The 18735-nt window shown below is 42.1% G+C and overlaps 1 protein-coding gene across 1 annotated transcript in view; it reads right to left on the minus strand.

Annotated features, from left to right (window-relative positions):
- Window positions 1–2913, minus strand: part of B3GAT2 (beta-1,3-glucuronyltransferase 2) — a 171635-nt gene extending 168722 nt beyond the window's left edge. Inside the window, exon 1 of the mRNA XM_088471202.1 lies at window positions 1368–2913. Coding sequence (XP_088327328.1) covers window positions 1368–2027 — 660 coding nt within the window. The 5' untranslated portion in view covers window positions 2028–2913. The remainder of the gene's footprint in view (window positions 1–1367) is intronic.
- Window positions 2914–18735: the final 15822 nt, after the last annotated feature.

Genomic DNA, 18735 nt, shown 5'->3' on the forward strand with positions numbered 1-18735 from the left:
CATTTTTATTTGAAGACATTTATGTTATATAAATAATAAGAAGTATAATAGCTTGTTACTATGCTAATTAAGATTTTCTATAGATATTAAATGGATTATATACAGAAACAATTTCTGCTGTGGAAAAGCAAAGTCATTTCTATATAGTGCATATTTGATGCATTCATTATCCAATTATAATATGAACCTACTGGACATGTTGCATGTTTCTGGAATGCTAAGAATGAGCACAAATATACATATGTATTTCTGGCAGCCATGTGGTGTATTAGATGGGTAATAAAGCAGAGTGTTCATACACAGTGAGGAAAAAGCAACATTCTCTGAAATCAGTGCTTTGCCTCCCTCTGCAGACCGCGTTTCGTTACAGGAGAAATATGTTCAGATGTTTTTCTCTTTAAAGTGATTTAGAATTAATTGAATGATTTGGACAACTGTTTTGCTATGATGGTACTGGCATATGATCTCACATAACCCTTCTCATCTGCTTCCAATACACTACCCCTTTGTACTCCTGACAAATATGTTATATAAACACCATCACTAGTAATAGAAACAATGCAGTGGCATCACACAGACCAGGAAAGTTACATCTTGGCAATAGTCAGTCAATATATTCTCACATCATCAATATTCCAAATAAAGTTACTGAAGTCTACATTTTACTCTAAAGATATTTCAATGTACTGAGTCATCATGTCACTGCTGAAACAAAATATATTATATGTATAGTGAGAAGACACACCCATACACATTTTGCTGTTTAGCAGCAAAATGTGAAATGATTACTTCAAGTACATAGCTGCACTTATGCTGCAGTGAGTGTTAAACCAGGTCAAGTGAAGTAGAGTAAAATTCAGAACCCCTAGCAGGCTTGCCAATTAAACGGAGATGCATTGTTGTTGTTGCTTTTTAACTACAGTACTGTGAAAACTACTGTTCTATAAAGGCACATTTTATTGTTTTGAAGCCCAGCCTGGTTGCTTTGCATTCCACACACACTACATTGAAAGCAGCTGTGGAGAGCTCTTTGGAGGGCAGAACAGCAGGATGTTTGTGGCATCAGAAAGTTTGCTAGAGGCATCAGCAGCTGAAAAAGAGGACTAGGAACTGTCTACTAGCCTTAGTGCTGAAACAAGGACAGGTATCTTCTGTAGTTGCAGTCATTGGTCTGTAATATTTTCCCATGCATTAACATTACTATTACTTATACATGGGTTTATGTATTTTCAAAGATGTTTGTTTTCTAATAACATCAAGGCATCTAAGAATGACTGTACTGCTAAGTATACCCTTTTATATCTCAACTAAAACAAGCATCATTATAATGTTAAAAAGAGAACATTTGACATATGTCACAGAAATACCTCCTGGAAAAGCTCCAGACTGTAAGTATTATCATCATCTGCAAAGAAGACGACGCCTGCAGGATGCTCCTGTTGTACAGGTGACTGGACCACTAATCTCTGCGTGTAATGAGCCTGGGATTGATATTGCTGCCTGAGCCAAGCCAATCCTGCATTCCTCTGTTCAGTGGCACGGGGTAAACCAGAACGTTTGTATCTCCGTGGTGTGGGCACATGCAAGTGTGTGGCCCTTACACCTGCCCCAGCCAAGAAGTGGCTAACTAAGTCTGTAGGTTGAGCAGAATCCTCTACGACTATCCAGTGTAAACGTGGCACCTGACGGAATGTGTTGGCCAGCCGAGTGAGTTCTGCCTTTTGCACAGGGCGGCTGTAAGTTGGGGTAATAGCATAAATAATGGGTACAGAATTATTTCTCTTCTGAATATCAGAACTAGTCAACTGCTCTTGCTTAGTGGTCCATGAACCTGTGCTGGTGTCACTTGGCTGGGGTCGCATCAAAGCAGCTCGTCCAATTCTACGTTTCCAGTAAGGAGAGTAGTAACGGGTGGTGGATACTCTGTTGGAACTGGAAGGTCTCCTGGTATCAATATCAATAATAATAACAACAATCAAGACCCAAGGAAGAAGAATGAAGAAACGACTGTAAAAAACAGACTTCATCCTGATGTTAAGTAAGAACAGTCAAAGAAAAAAAATAGTAACCTAAATACAGTATGAAATCTGATTAATTGAGGCAAATACAAAAAACGACTCTATCAGTCACTAAAACAACTAGCATCACAGTTGCCATGCAAAAATCTGATTTGGGTGCCTCCTCATATTACTATTAGGTTTAGCTGAAAACACCATGTGCAATGTAATGTTTGTTTAAAAAAGCAACTGGATATTCCTCCAGTAGGATGAAATAAATATACAGCTCTGGTTAATCTCTTCAGTACAAGTAAATCCACTTAAACCTGTTTGTTTCTGTCTTATCGATGCTAGGGAGTCATTATGGAGCCACTACTATTGTACATCTCAGGGACTTCTTCCATCAGAACACATGGAAGCAAATCAAGTCATGTCAATGGCTTTAGAAAGAAATTAGCTCCCATTATTTCCAGATGATTGCTTCATTGAAAACCTCTTAACACGGAGGATAGCAACAAGCAGTGCAATGTACAGGCAGATATTCCTTAATGCTTAGACATTTAGAAGATCTCATTCTGGTCCCCTAAACTTCTTGTCTTCTTCAGCATCCATGTGTTCAGGGTCCTGGATAAAGTGAAATAATAAATCTCCCAGTGCCTCGTGTTATCCAGCAAAACATAGACACATCCCAGATCACAAGGATTTGGTGAAATATGTGTATCTTTCGTTCCTTATTGCCCGTGCTGCCTAAGAAGCTGTGCAGAGTTGGGCTGGGAATCTGTAATAGCAGCTTCAGTGATGCACTGGCTGTGGTTGAGTTTGATTGCTGCTCCCTGCATCAATCTGCTTCTCCCACCCCCTCTCCTCTTTGTTTCTATTTCTTTTCAGTCCGATAAGCTGTTGGGTGGGGAAGAGGGAGTAGAAGAATAGAGGGACCCCCTGTGGCTGGCATTGAGAAATTAGATTGAAAAGCCCTGGTAGAATTTCTGATTTTAGCTGCAGACAGACTTGTGAGCTGCCTCTTATACAAGTACAGTATCATAATGTTGTATTTCGTATTGCTATTAATCTCATTTTATTTCTGTTCTCTAGCTTTGACCTGCTCATCCTGAATCACATGGAGACTTGCCCATCATAATCATATCCTTTACAACTCAAGTGGAGAAATCGGAGGGAGATAGACATGATGCAGAAGTGTGTGATTGAAGGCTACAGAGAAAATTTAACTACACAAGGACATTTGACACACAATCAAATCCAATAGTCAAACACAGTGCTGTTCCTGTGTATACACATATTAGATCAGCATATTGTAGTCATTCCAAATAGGTGAAAATGAACTGAAGAATAGGAGACACACTCCTCCTCTTTGCCAAGACATTTATATTTGTTACAGATGAGTATCAGCACGGGAGATTATGATGACTTCTATGATTGCCATATGGCACTTAAGTGGCTAAAGAGTAATTATCACTAGTCCATGTTATATTTTACTACAAGTCTATCATGCAGAAAAATAGATCTGCTCAACAACCATGGCTAGCTACAGTACCTCTGCATTCCATTCTATAATAGCCTATTACGAGGAAAATGTAGCTGGAGCTCCCTTGCAGAGGGCAAGACCCGTGCATTCCCACTTCACAAGTGTGACACTCAGTTTTCTGCAGTCGTTTGAGAGTTGGAAGGGAATCCAGTAACCCTTTGAATACATTTTGTGGATTGAGATATCTCTATGGCGCTGGTGAACCAAGACAAAAGAAATATATACAGTAGTGTACACTGCAAAATGATGTGTGGATCCAATCCAATACTGTATTACATTACCCTGAGATTAGTTTTTTTTAAGTGCAGGATTGAACTATTCTTTTCCAAATGTATATCCTATGTATAAAATGACTGAGATCCTCTAATGTTTATACTTGTATAGTCTCTATTTTATTCAGAATATACACATTAATAATATTTGCTTACAGACATAAAATGATTTGATAGAAAGAGATGTGGCTCTCAGTGTCCCATGTGAAACCAGGGCCTTTTGTTATTAGAAATAATTCTGTGCTGACACAGCCCACACTTCCGAGGGGGTCACGTCCATGCCATACAGAACACTTCAGGTTCACTTTGTAACTGAAACACAGGAAGAAGTGTACAAAGCACCTGTGAAAAACACATCTTAAGCAATTTTTATGGACTCCTTGTCTAACACCTGAGAAACAACTGTTCAGTTATTACAAATTATTATGTGAATAAATTAATTCTAAAGACATTGGTTTCACGTCTATCCACCAAATTATTTGCTATCTGTCTGTCTGTTTGTCAGCAACTATTTTTAAAATGTATGATCTAAATAAAATGGAGACTATAAAATTGCAAACTTTGGAAGATCTCATTCCTTTCATACATTTGTGAAACCAAGGATTTCCTTCTAGAAAGGGACATTTTGAGCCTACACTTGAAAACTCATCTCAAGATGTGTCGTATAATGTTGGATTGTATCCACACATCATTTTTCATTGTACAATATATATATATACTTCTTTATTCCTTTCTCGGTTCACTTGTGCCATGCAGCTCGAGTTCCCTGGAAGCATTTACTACTTTTGAAAAAAGTTTTTTTATTGAAATGTTGCACAGAAAAACACAGAAACAATACTAAAACACTTTGTTTTGAAAAAAACTTTTTTTTATTGAAGTGTTGCACAGAAACAATACAAAACACTTAAGGGGCCTATCCATTAGAAGATTTTTTTTTTGTGAAAGACCAGAAACCAAAGACTCTTCCTGCCAACAAAAAGTCTTTCATGCAAAAGTCTTTCACAAACATGATAGACTTTTGTAAAAAATGTCTTTATAGACCAAGGACCAAATTTTTAATGAGTGCAGTGAATATTCATTAAAGAAGTTGTTTGCCGTTCACCGTTGGTCGTTCACTGCATATCCACTGAACGACTTTCTAAAGTCATTCAGCAATATACAGAAATTGACCAGCATGTTCGAACGGCAAAAGACTCTGACAGTTTTTTGCGTGAGTGCGCGTCGCAGGACATTTGTAGCTTATCCATTACATGAATTTTTACACGATCCGACCAAAACCTCCTGGTCTTGGTAGGATTGTTCACAAAGTCGTGTAATGGGTAGGCCCCTTTAGTTTCATAAATACATTGGTGACAAATATAATAGAATGTAATGGATGTAAGGAAATATGGAGACACACCCAGTGGCCACAAGCCACAGTCCAGACCAGTTCACTTCACAGAAATCAATGGGTTATTCCCTAGAATACATATTGCATATCAAGTGGTACTGTATGTCTCAGACATTGCTAAATTGAAGTTTGTAAATCCCTAGGGATAATAATCCCACATCTCTAAAAATCAATCTATTTTTTTTCTCCTTTGCATTACTTATTTTATTGTTTTAGTTATTGAATAAATATGTCCTGATGTTGTGAACTATTAGTTTACAGATTTAGGCACACATTATTAGACCTATTTCATAGTTTCAGTAGCTCAATTGAATAATAAATAGCATGCATAGTAACAAAATACATAGATATATGTAGAGCACCACTACAGACTTATGCTTTTCTTTTCAGCCTGCTCTCATTTCCCTTATTTTTCTACTGTTTCCTTTTTTCTGGTGACTACTGTGCTCTCCATAGTAGCATGATTGAGTCTACCCTGTTAGTGTGGAGAGCCAATAGAAATGAAGCCAATGCTATCATAGGGCCTCAGTAAGATGAAATGACAGGTAGTTTAACAAATAAAACCCTGCAATATAATATAGAGAAGCTGTAGTTGTTTTTAAGTGAAACCATACAAGTTTGTATTTGAGCAACAGTGACTTAAATCATTTAAACTGCTTGTTGCTGCCATTACGGGAATGAAAAGATAAATGAGACAAATCGATCAGGTAAACCACTTACATTCACTTTTATAGCTGAGTCCATCATGATCGAGGCAGCGACACCGGAATTGGGACAGATGACTAATTTTTAAAGGTCCCCCCACACTGATTTTCATATGTGTCAATAAGTGTTGCTTTAACTTTCTGCTTGGACCCTTTTGGATATTTTCTCTGACAGGGTACTAAAGTATATTGAGCAATCTATCCTGGTTTGTACATCTAAAATGCACTAATTTCCCTATTATTTGACTGTACATCTGCAGCTTTAGGGCTATTCTTTTGTCCCTTTCCATTATGTTATTTTTGGGTTCCTTTCTACACTGGAATTCATCTATAGGGCTGGTTGTGTTATTAGGTCTTGTTTCCATGGTGTTAATTAGTGCAATGTATGTGTCAGACTGCACAGAAGTACAGTATGGCTACTATGTGAGTACAATGTATGCAATGCATCATACATGTCCATTGCAGTAGTCTCATATATTATGTAAGTTAGCTGGTTATCATAAACTAATGTATGAATGCACAAGCCTGTTTGTCTTTCTCATTTCATTCTTGGTTATTAACCTCTGTCTGTAGTAATAACCTCACAAAAATCATCTATTAATAAAAGTCATTTTTCAGTTTAACCACTGCTAGTTTAAGTTATGAACTATCATTTTCTTTATTCTTATTTGCTCCCTTTGAAATATAGTGTTGAGCTATTCATATACATGCAAGATTTCACTGGAGGATTGCTTGTATTCTCATAATGTGCTGTGCATGGGCCCCTAACCTACTGCACAACCGTCTTCTAATTTAAAGCATCAACCATGCAGGAAAACAGGAAAAAACTAATGGATAAACCTTACAGTGACCAGTACATCTAAAGCAGAATTTAATAGCCTGATTTTGGAAAAAAAAAGCTGTCTTATTTCTGGAAAAATCACCAAAAATCCTCCATTTTCAAACACAAGCAGCCATCCAAAATATTTATCATTCACAAATACAGAACATCGAATGTAATTCCCATCAAGAGTAGAAATTACCACAACACCCACACGCGCCCCCCCAAAAAAAAGAATAACAAGGCATTGTGAGAAGCAAGATAGACTCAGTATTGGGTCCAGCCTCTTAATGGAGATAAACATCCCAAAACTGAATAGCCTTGAACCCAAGGGCACACATAGGGGGGACCATAGGGGACACATATTGGGGGCCCAAAACTTCTTAGTGGGGGTTTGGGACCTGTCCAGGAATACTGATGACCAGGGCCAATGCCAGGATGGCAAGGCTCCGGAACGTCCCCCATCACTGCACCACACTCTCACCTATCATTGAGATCACATGCAGCTTGTCACTCATATAAGAGGCGCTGCCACCCCAGACAACACAAGAAGCTGCAGATGAATGGAGCCTGGTAAGGTATATCTGTTATGACTTTTTGGTGAGGAGAAGGATTAACAGGAGATTGTGTGTGTGTAGGGGTGGGGGGCTTGAGTGTGTGTTTGTTAATGATGGCTGACAGGGTTAGTGTATGTGTTGGGGGGAGTTAATGAGTGCTGGCAGTGTGGGAGTGGGTGTGTGTGTTTGTTAATTGCTTAGGTTACTTAGGTTACTTAGGTTAATGAGTGCCAGCAGGGTGAGCGTGTATGTGGGATTAATGAGTGCTGAAATATTGTTGCAGAGATGTGTAGCATAAATATGTACTGGTGCACAGATGTGTGGCATAATTATTGGGGGGCACAGCTGTATGGAAAAAGGAATTTGAGGCACAGATGTGTGGCATAAATATGCATTGGAACACAATAATTTATTGGGGGCACAGCTGTGTGGCAAATAAAGAATTTGGGGCACATATGTGTGGCATTTGTAATGAGGCATTGTGTTGCATAATTATGAGTTTGAGGCACAGCTATGTAGCATACAATACATTTGGGGCACAGCTGTGTGACATATTATGCTTTGAGAGTACAAATGTGTGGCATATTATTTATTGGAGGCATTATCGTGTAGCATAATTATGAGATGGGGATACAACTGTGGCATATAATGAATTTGTGGTACAGATATGTAGGATATTATGAATTGGGGCTTTGTTATGAGGGACATAATTTTGGGGCTCTGCTGTGTGGCATATGAGTTGGGACATTTCTGTATAGTATATGAATTTTATAATTTGGGGACACTGATGCTAGTATATTATGAATTAGAGGGAGCAGGGGCAGTAGAGTGAAATTTTGCCTAGGGCGCCCAGAAACCTTGCACTGTCTCTGACTCAGAGTAAGCAGCTGCTGTAGACCATTGACTGTAAGAGGGCTGCGGACTGGCGGTGTTGTCGCCGGCAACAGCCAACAGGTTGTACTCAGTGTTCCCTGCTCGGTCGACCAGCCTCCACTCTCCCTACCCTAACTGCATACTAGAAGCCACCATACAACCTTCCCTGGCAGTCTCTCCTGCCATAGTCTTTCTAAACATGTTTTTATAATGTTGTAACATATAACATATTCAAACTAATTGTTCAAGGAGTGAGGGGCCCAGGATCAAAATTTGTCAGGGGGCTCAATTCCTGTAGGCCTGAGCTGTGGGCACCAGTATAAAATGATTTATTAATTAGAAAAGCAATAATATATTGTCCCATATAATTACATAAAAAGAATCACTATATGTCTAACATAAATACAAAAAATTGCCACCTTAAAAATTAAAAAGGACTTCCCTTCCCAAATGCAGCTTGCTCCAAAAAGCACAGTCAATGCAATGAGTTAAAGAAAGTTAATAGTTAATACTTAATAAACAGACGGCCAATCACTCATTGTGTCTGATCTTCAAGGACTTTAAACTCCCTAATTGGATAAAGGGCCTCGCAAGCAGGTCGATGGTGGCCCAGTGTGCATGCGCACGACGGAGCCGGCTCCATTGTGCGCATGCGCGAGACCCGGATAGTGACGGGCAAACCGTCGCTACGGGTCTCGTACCAAAGGGGGCATGCTGTCGATGTTGGAGTGACAGCACGCCCCCTTTGGTGGGCGGGCTGGGGGCGTGGCTGCCCAGACGGAGGCGTTCCCATGGGAACGCCTACCATCTGGGGCCGGCCCCACTGACAACACAAGTGATGTCAGTGGGAGTGCTTTCGGCTCTGGTAGAGCCGAAAGCACTCTAGAGCTTGCGGCAACGAGACCCTACCACCAGACTACAGCGAGCGGCCAGGAAGATGGTCGCGATGGTCAAGACCATCCAGACCATCTTCCTGGCCGCTCGCTATAGCTGTGGGTGGCTATGCGAGCGGCCAGGAGGCCACTCTAAAAAAACAGAAGGCCGGCCCTGATTCAGAGCGAGCGCTCTGTCAGAGCGTCCGGGTCTGAATCAGGCCCAAAGACAGTAACAAGGGTGCAGTAAGTATGAAGTTAGGGATTGTTTTTTTAAATTATGTTATGGCCCAATTTGTTTTTAAATTACACTATGTTAGAAATATGGTGGCAATATTTAATTTATTTAATTATATTGGGGCAATGTTTTCATAATAATTTAAATAGGAGCGACTACTTTTTGTTTTTCAAGGGCAATACTTTATACATTTTTATTTAAGGGGACACTACTTGATTATTCTTCATATTATCATGCCACAGTTACATATTACTACTTAAATAGGGGGACACATCATTTAATCTTATTACCCAGAGAGAGATCATGGTTGTGCATGTGATGCTGAATAGCACAAGCCTATTTGAGAAGGGGTACACTAACTTTATTTTAGTTATATTTTTTTAAACATGCCAGAATAGCCCAAGTTGCCAATAATGTCTGAGTTTTAAACATCTGGTGGTCCAGAGACCAGTGATTCGCTGCAATTTGTGACAACATAGAAGTCACCGCCAATTCACACCCTATATCATTCTGCCTCACAAATTTCTAACATGGAGGATTAGGGGGAAGATTCTAAAAGAAAGTACACCGTAACAACAAAGAGAGACTACAAAGTGACAAATTAAGATACAGAGCCAACTACTGTTCCTCAAGTATCGTTTACAAAGTAATATGTACATAACCTGTATATATTGTAATATCTCAACAGCTAGTTAGATGGCACTGAATTACAATACTGTATGTGATATTGTTAAAACGTGCAGTATATGTTAGCCAAAATTTACAATGTAGACATTCATGTTGACAGTTGACACTGTTGAAATGTTGACATTGAACTTGTTAGCATCTATGTAGTGTCTGTCCACATTCTACAGGGATCAGGGGGTTAGGGTTAGGCTGCGGCAGAGGAGGGTTAGGCTGCAGGAGAGGAGAATTAGACACTATGGATACTCACTTCCAGACGCCCCGCATGATGAGCATCAGGATGTCACTACCAGACACGGTAGACACCTCTGGAGTTGCCAGACCCACCGAATAAGATTAGTCACCACTAGACCACCAGGAAAGTTTTGTCACCAGTGTTGACTGAATGTTGACTTGGTCCAGGGGTGGATTGGGATTGAAAACCAGCTCGGGAAATTTCTGCAGCAGCCCTAAATGGGAGGAGGTTGGTCTGTGAAGGGGGTGGGATCTAAATGGATCTGATGGTATGTAAGGGGCATATGGAGGAGAGAGTGGGAGATGGCAGAGAGAGATGGGGGAGGGAGAGAGAAAGAGACGAGAGAGAGAGATGAAAGCTGTTTTATTCCTCATCATTTATCAATGTACAGTCCCTTCTATATAATAATAATGCAACAAATCAGTGTGTGCTGGGAGCTGTGTTATTCCTACTCATATAACTGTAAAGTCCCCTCTTCTCTATATAATAATTCCACATATCTGTGTGTGCTGGGAGCGGTTTTATTCCCCCTCATATCACTGTATAGCAGTTGCGGATCCAGGGGAGGGGCCATTGGAGCGATCGCTCCCCCCTAGCACAGTCATATCTCTCCTCCTGCACTGAACAGGCTGTGTCTGTGTTCTTCTCTCCTCCCCTTACAGTATCTCATGGCACCGCTGGTGGAGGATGGGGCTGGGTGACTCCTGCACCTCCCCTTTCCGAGATCCCGCCCAGAGCTTGTGTCACTCACTGTAATACATTGCTGCCTGGACTGCTCTCCTGCCTCGATACCCCCGTCCCGGGCCCCAAGGTTCAGAGGGGCCGCGGCTGCTAAATTTCATTAACATATAGAGGCTGCGCTATCCGTCCGGGCCGGCGCGGTGAAAATGAACATATAAACAAGCCCCCCAGGTTAATTACCCTGGTGACCTCTTCCGTGACTGGAGTGCACTGCGCAGTGCGCATGCACCATAGGACGCTGCTGCTGCGCCATGTATAATGTTGCGCCCGCGCTGTCCCGGCCTTCTGAATCTATCCCTGTGTCCTTCTTTGATGCATCAGCCTCCTATGAATAGCTGGAGGTGGCAATCACACTCCACTCTAGTGACATTGGCTGAGGACAGCCTCCCCAGCCCAGAGGCAGCCGCAGCATGGTAACAAGTTGATTTTTTACTTTATTGCAATTATTCCTGTTCTAATTAAATATATATATATATATATATATATATATACACAATTTTCCAAAAGCCCGGCACTCTACAGACCACGCTGTAGATCTGTTTTACTCGCTCCAGGTGCCCTCAGCAGTGGAGGTCACTCCCTTAATGCAGAATATAGCAAAACAGCGGCGCTCCGGAGACTTGAAAAAAGGTGCAAACAGGTGTCAAATTTATTCTACGTTTTGGGGTCTCTCCCTTCCTCAGGAACACACACAGTGACAAAAGATAAGAAAACAGTGACTTAAATACCTTAAGATGCCATCGCAGTGTCACCCCCTGCAGTCCACCGGCGCTCTGACTATCCACTTCCGGTCGCGGCATTTGGGACCCGGACGTGACATCATCCGGCACCTGGCTGGTTGCCTAGGGGACACTGTAAACAAAATAAATAGTGCATAAACACGTGCAATATAATTTATATGCAAAAAACGTCAGATCAGACCTCTAGTGTCTCTATGCAACACCTAACATACCCCTGTGCACTAAATTAACAAAGCTAAAAAACGAATACAAAGTGAAAGTGAATGTGACAGATGGCGACATTCACTTTCACTTTGTTCAACACAGGTGACTGCAATCATACATTAGATGGGAAGTCCAGGAGCAGAGTGTTTGGTACCTAATGGAATGGGTAATGTTGGAGGGTAGGAGAATGGGGAGAATTTTGCTGGGGATTGGCAGGTCAATGAGTAGGGGGTGGGGCCCAATGACGCAATTCTATGAGAATTGCGTCATTCGGCCCTGCCCCTAGTTAAATTTTCAGGATTCCTGGCATCTTACAGTGAAAGGTGGGGCTTAAAGACGCAGGAAGAGGCTACAACATATGTAATGCAATGAACTAAATAAAATAAATGAAAAAAAAATCTTAGGTGCTGAGGTAGAGTTGCACTATGCCTATTTGTGGGGCGTACATCATGTGCTGAGGTAGAGTTGCACTATGCCTATTTGTGGGGCGTACATCATGTGCTGAGGTAGAGTTGCATTATGCCTGTTTGTGGGGCGTACATCATGTGCTGAGGTAGAGTTGCACTATGCCTGTTTGTGGGGCGTACATCATGTGCTGAGGTAGAGTTGCACTATGCCTATTTGTGGGGCGTACATCATGTGCTGAGGTAGAGTTGCATTATGCCTGTTTGTGGGGCGTACATCATGTGCTGAGGTAGAGTTGCACTATGCCTGTTTGTGGGGCGTACATAATGTGCTGAGGAAGAGTTGCACTATGCCTGTTTGTGGGGCGTACATCATGTGCTGAGGTAGAGTTGCACTATGCCTGTTTGTGGGGCGTACATCATGTGCTGAGGTAGAGTTGCACTATGCCTGTTTGTGGGGCGTACATCATGTGCTGAGGTAGAGTTGCACTATGCCTGTTTGTGGGGCGTACATCATGTGCTGAGGTAGAGTTGCACTATGCCTGTTTGTGGGGCGTACATAATGTGCTGAGGTAGAGTTGCACTATGCCTGTTTGTGGGGCGTACATCATGTGCTGAGGTAGAGTTGCACTATGCCTGTTTATGGGGTGTACATCATGTGCTGATGTAGAGTTGCACTATGCCTGTTTGTGGGGTGTACGTCATGTGCTGAAGTAGAGTTGCACTATGCCTATTTGTGGGGCGTACATCATGTGCTGAGGTAGAGTTGCACTATGCCTATTTGTGGGGCGTTCATCATGTGCTGAGGTAGAGTTGCACTATGCCTATTTGTGGGGCGTACATCATGTGCTGAGGTAGAGTTGCACTATGCCTGTTTGTGGAGCGTACATCATGTGCTGGGGTAGAGTTGCACTATGCCTGTTTGTGGGGCGTACATCATGTGCTGAGGTAGAGTTGCACTATGCCTGTTTGTGGGGCGTACATCATGTGCTGAGGTAGAGTTGCACTATCCCCGTTTGTGGGGCGTACGTCATGTGCTGATGTAGAGTTGCACTGTGCCTGTTTGTGGGATGTACATCATGGGACTTTTTACTGCGCATGCTCTGGTGCATACAAGTAAGGCAGTGCAGAGTTTATGGCCCAAAGAGGCAGAACTGTGTTGTCACGTGGCATTCTCACCTAAGCAAAGTTTAGCAGGCTATGCAGCGTTGAACGTAACTGAAAAGAGTATCTTTTCCACTTGGTATAGGGTAGGTGCAACCCAACCATTTTGTCCTCCTCTCTCATGATCTCTCTGTGAGATCACTAGCACTTTCATCTCATATATATTCCTAGTTTTATCTTTGTATCACAGTTCCACCTGTGACCCCACTACACCTACTTTGTGATTACTTACCTTGCAGTGTTCATGATGTTTATATAACCCTCCAATTTTAACCATGTTGCTTAAAAGTTAAATTTTATGATCATTTTTTGTATATTCAGACCTTCCTTCTGTTTCCTAACAGTGTACATTATCTTCCAGCACCACAACAATCTCTTTCACAGATGTAACCATTGTTTTGGACAATAGCTTTCATGATGTTATCCGATGCTCTCAAATTAATTATATCAATCACCATGAGGAGATTTGTTTATTCTGAGGGCTTCTCTACTGAAAGACAAATACTAATGCTATAGACACTGGAATATATAGTGTGTAAAGTGACAAATGACCATGTATTGAACATGGAAATGAGGAAACATCTGTGCAGTTGGATGATAATTAAAGCTGGAAAGCAAAAACGAAGTCTTAGAATGTGATTAATGGAATAATGTAGAGTTGCAGCCAGAATAGATAGTGCTATCTCTTCATTGACAGCATCACAAACAAGAAATCGCAGCTGATGTTTTTCTATTCATGCGGTTGTAATGAACTGCTTAAATTAAAAGATATCTAGTATTTTGAATACTATGGATCTTACCTTTGTGCTTGGCAATGTTCATAATAATGAACCATCACTACAAGTTCATATAAACAATTGTCTTCTCATTGGAGGTGGAAAAATATAATTTTGCTGTTAATATCTTAATATCTAGCTTAATAGCTTTCAAGACCAAGAAAAAAATACATTTAACTCTGTTACATATCTGTACAGTAAATCAGGCCCCAATTAAATAAGTTGAGCAGCAGGAAACAGGTAACAGAAATAAATGTGAAAAGCATAAAAAAAAACTCGGGGAGACCAAGAGTCAATTAGGATCCCTTTGGTGGAAAAATTAGATAAAGCCATCCATGCCCCTATAGCAATGGTGGTGAGTGACATGCATCCCGGAATAACCAATGAAATGAGCACCAGCAACTAATGCAGCTCTGAATTGCTAATCTGAATTTTATAGTTCAGTATATCGACGGCAGAGGGCCTTGATGAATGCAACCAACTTCCGCTGCGCATATGGTCACCAGAATGAATGTGTTCCATGAATCAAACCCTAAGATGCCTAAGCAGCGCTTAAACACGGTATACAGTCGGGAAGCCGGCTGCCTTAATACCGGCAGCCGTCTTCCCGACTGTCATCCCGGCGAGGGATGAAATGCCGGGCGTCTAGATGTAGACGCCTGACATTTCCCAGTCGCCGAGAGACCAGCATCCCGATCGAAGGCATGCCGGGAACCGCGAGCGGACAGCCACGTGGGGAGGAGGGTTAGATTTAGGGCACCCGGGGGGGGGACTTAGGGTTAGGCACACCCCAGGGAGGGTTAGGGTTAGGCTAGGGGGGAGGGAGGGTTAGGGATAGGCACCCCCCCGGGGGACTTAGGTTTAGGCAGTGGGGAAGGGGGGGGTTAGGTTTAGGCACTTAGAGGGGGGATTAGGGTTAGGCACTTGGGGGGGAGGTTAGGGTTAGGCACCCCTAAGGAGGATTAGGGGGCTAGGTTAGGTTACTTAGTACTTACCTATCCATGATCGGGATTTCCAGCGCTGTCGGGCTTCCGCTGCCGGGAACTCTGCTGTTGTCGGCCAGGCGCTGCCGGGAATCGAACCATGAGGCCGGCGGTATTTCATACCGATTCCCTTGAACACAAACCCAAACTGATATTTGGTTAGAGGGGCTTCAAATTGTGAACCAACCCCTGCAGCATTTAAGCAGCTGCCAGCATAACTGTGCAAATGTCCTTGAACACGTGAGCTGAGAACATAAGCCAATGCCCCATACTTAACTGGTCCATTTTGGGTCTATGAATGTTGCATAGTAGCATATCTAAATCAAACATCAGCTCGCTAGTCCAAACAGAGCTGCACGAGGCCAGATAGAAAGCAACATGAAACAGCATAACTTCTAAAGCATCTATCAGAGCCTTCAAAAGTTCAGATCAATCAGCCTATGCTTATCATTGCCTACATACTGCTTACATACCCAGTCTTTCAAAGTCCTCAAATTGAAAAAATATCTGTTAGAGTGACAAGATGAAGGACCACAGGCATTGCTAAACCATTTTACCTCAGAAATTCTGACTACAAAGTTACTGATCCCACTCGCATCATGCAGAAGAATAGTACTGGAAGGTTGAAGAAGCCAAAGTCTCTTTTGCCAGTCCCTCTTTTGGAGCCAATAATCAACCAGATATGTGTAGTACAAGATAAACCAATGGGAAAAGCAAGTGCCAGAAACCTGGCTTAATTAAAGTGAGGTAATGCATCATCTACAATTGTCAGCACCCAACACATGTTTGGCTCCAATACCAATATTGAGTTAGAGACAGCAAGTACTTATTGACATAGGAGCCATAATGCCATAGGAAAGGATGCTTTCTGATTATTAATAGCCTACACCACTCCTAAATTGACACACCAGAAAACAGTGTCCCATTACAAAGCTGAGATATGCACAATTTATCATCGCAGAAAAAAATAATAGCTAAATATTACAGTAGTAGCGCCCACAACATGCCAAGTCTGGGGCCAAGGCTCAGTACACCACACCTCATGCAGGTAAGCACCAAACTTTAGGGAATCCAAAGCATTAATAAAATGCTGCAGAAGACAGCTATAGACCTCATAAAAGACAACCACAAGACATTTCACAGCACATAGGCAAACATCAACATAGTACTGGCAATACAACCAAATCCCATTAAACAGAAGAAATCTGGATGGAACAATCAAAAAACCAATTCAATTTCAACCTGTGCAAGTAATACCCCAGTACCAGAACCCCATGACCAGAGCTGGCGCATGATCAAAAAATGCAGCAATCGTGGAGATTTATGGGATAATTAACTGGCACCAAATAGGGAAGACAGATGCAAGATAAGCATTTACTGTACTTTTCTGGCAATATTTTGGGCTGCAAATGCACAAATACTATATAGGCAGAGATATAAAGCTGCCACTTGTCAAGCCTGGATTGGCAAAAGGAAGATGACCAAAAAGGAGCTTAACAGAAACTATATGTCTTCCCAAAAGGGATACCACTCCAAACATTAAACTAGTGCTGAAAAACAGCCTAGGAAGTTGCCATAATGGGCCTGCTGTTAAGTCTCACTTTAAGGACTAGCTGACAAACCTGCCCCCATGTTACAGCCTTTAGAAGGTTAACTTGCACCACAAATTGAACAGGAGTGTCAAAAAGCTGCAAGCTGCTCGTCTGTCACACTGAGAGTCTTTAGAGGCAAAGCTTTTTCACTTAGGAAAGGTCAGAGCACTGGACCTCAAGTCACCTCAGGCACCTTATGCTTCTTTCCAAGTTCCTCATCATAAGAGCACAAAGTAACACCCCTGTACTTGATGTACATGGTATGAATTATATTGAGATGCTCAGCAGTACGAGTCTCCAAATTGCAAGCAGCAAAGATAAAAGTCAATTATTGTAACAGCAAAAAGCATCTTTACAGACACCCAATGATTCTTTAGCCACTTCTAAAACCTTCTAGCATTCTCTGTCCCTGTAAACATGTTAACTATCATTTATGAATCTGGTCATGCACATGACCCCAAACCTCCTTGTGATCATGGTGTTAGCACAGTGCACCATATCTGCATGGATATTGCCTTGTCTAGTGGTGCAGTCCTCAACCTTTTCCTAGGATCCCCCACCATTAGCCTTCAAATGCTGCATGAGTAAACACATGAGATTGTGCAGGCTACCTGAAGTCTCTTGCTACTAGTTCTTAAACGTGAGCCAAAACCAGACAGTTTGGCAGCTACACGGTTCTCCTGCTGACTGGCCCGCACATTCAATAGGGTCGCAGGAAAAACAGGTGTTCCTCAATGCTCAAAGAGCATTTGGAACACCTCTGGATTGACCTTATTCTGTGCCTGTCTACTGATTCATACAAAAAAAAATCACCCCTGAATCTTCAGTCAGCAGAAATGCAGAAATGCGGTGGGGCGTCCCACAGTACCCCATGGACCACGCAGAAGCAGAGATGAAACCTGGACCAAGATATGACAATACTCTCAGTGGTGGGAGCCTGGCTAAAAGGAATCAGAGGGAGTCCTGGTAAGGTTAGGTAATGGGGGAATAAAAAATTAAAAGGCAGCAAACTATTGGGAAAAGCAATCATTGGGTGAGAGGGAGCATGAAAAACTCAGAGGTGCAGGCAACTGAAAAAAGGAAGGAAGAAGTTGGAGAGGGCAGGCACAGCTAACTGTTCAAAAGGTGAAACACTCCTGGCAGCTACAATGCATCTCAGCTGGACATGGGGCTGGTGGGAGTTTGAGGCCACAAAGAATGTGATGGAGTCTTTGCAGGAGCAAGGTCTCTTGTTCAGATGCTTACATTACTTCAAGGTGGGTATCAGCCACATATCTTCCTTGGGAGGGGTAAATGGATCCACCATAATGGATGTGGGGGCTGCTGCAGTTTACAGAAGCCTGCTTGCTTTGCAGTAGCAGGCAGCACGAATGGTCTTTGAACTGTGGGGAAGGCAGAGAGAGAAAAGAGAAGGGAAACAAAGAAAAATGGAAGGGTGCCGAGGATGAGGGAATAAAAGAACGAAGCCAGGAAAATAAATTATGGACAAGTAAAGAGAACTGGAGGTCACAGTAAAGGTGAAACAGAAAAAAAGAGAACAGAGATAGATGGACAGGGGAGATACAAATAGAAACAACAGGGACAGGTAATAACAATATAAGTTTCTACTTAGCCTGGTGTACACTGTTGGAACAGCCAGATGCAAAGAGGAAGAGATCCCTCACAACCAGATTATTTAGCCTAACTGTGGACCTACGTAGTTGCACGCAGACCCTTTAATGCCTCTGCCTGATTGACAAGCAGAGGCATTTAATTTAATCTCAGGTGCACAACTACAAATTACTGATAATATATAAATGCAATAAAATTTTGCAATCAATAGAGGTTTTTAGCATAATCATGGCCAAGGTTATGGGCCTACCCACCATATCCAGGTAACCTCTTTAGGGTAGGTCCCTAACATACTAGGGTTCAAATCCAGAGTGCAGGACACCCCCAAACTAGCC

This window comes from Taudactylus pleione, unplaced genomic scaffold (assembly GCF_031769625.1).
Source record: "Taudactylus pleione unplaced genomic scaffold, aTauple2 ptg000015l, whole genome shotgun sequence".
In the NCBI taxonomy this organism is placed as follows: Eukaryota; Metazoa; Chordata; class Amphibia; order Anura; family Myobatrachidae; genus Taudactylus; species Taudactylus pleione.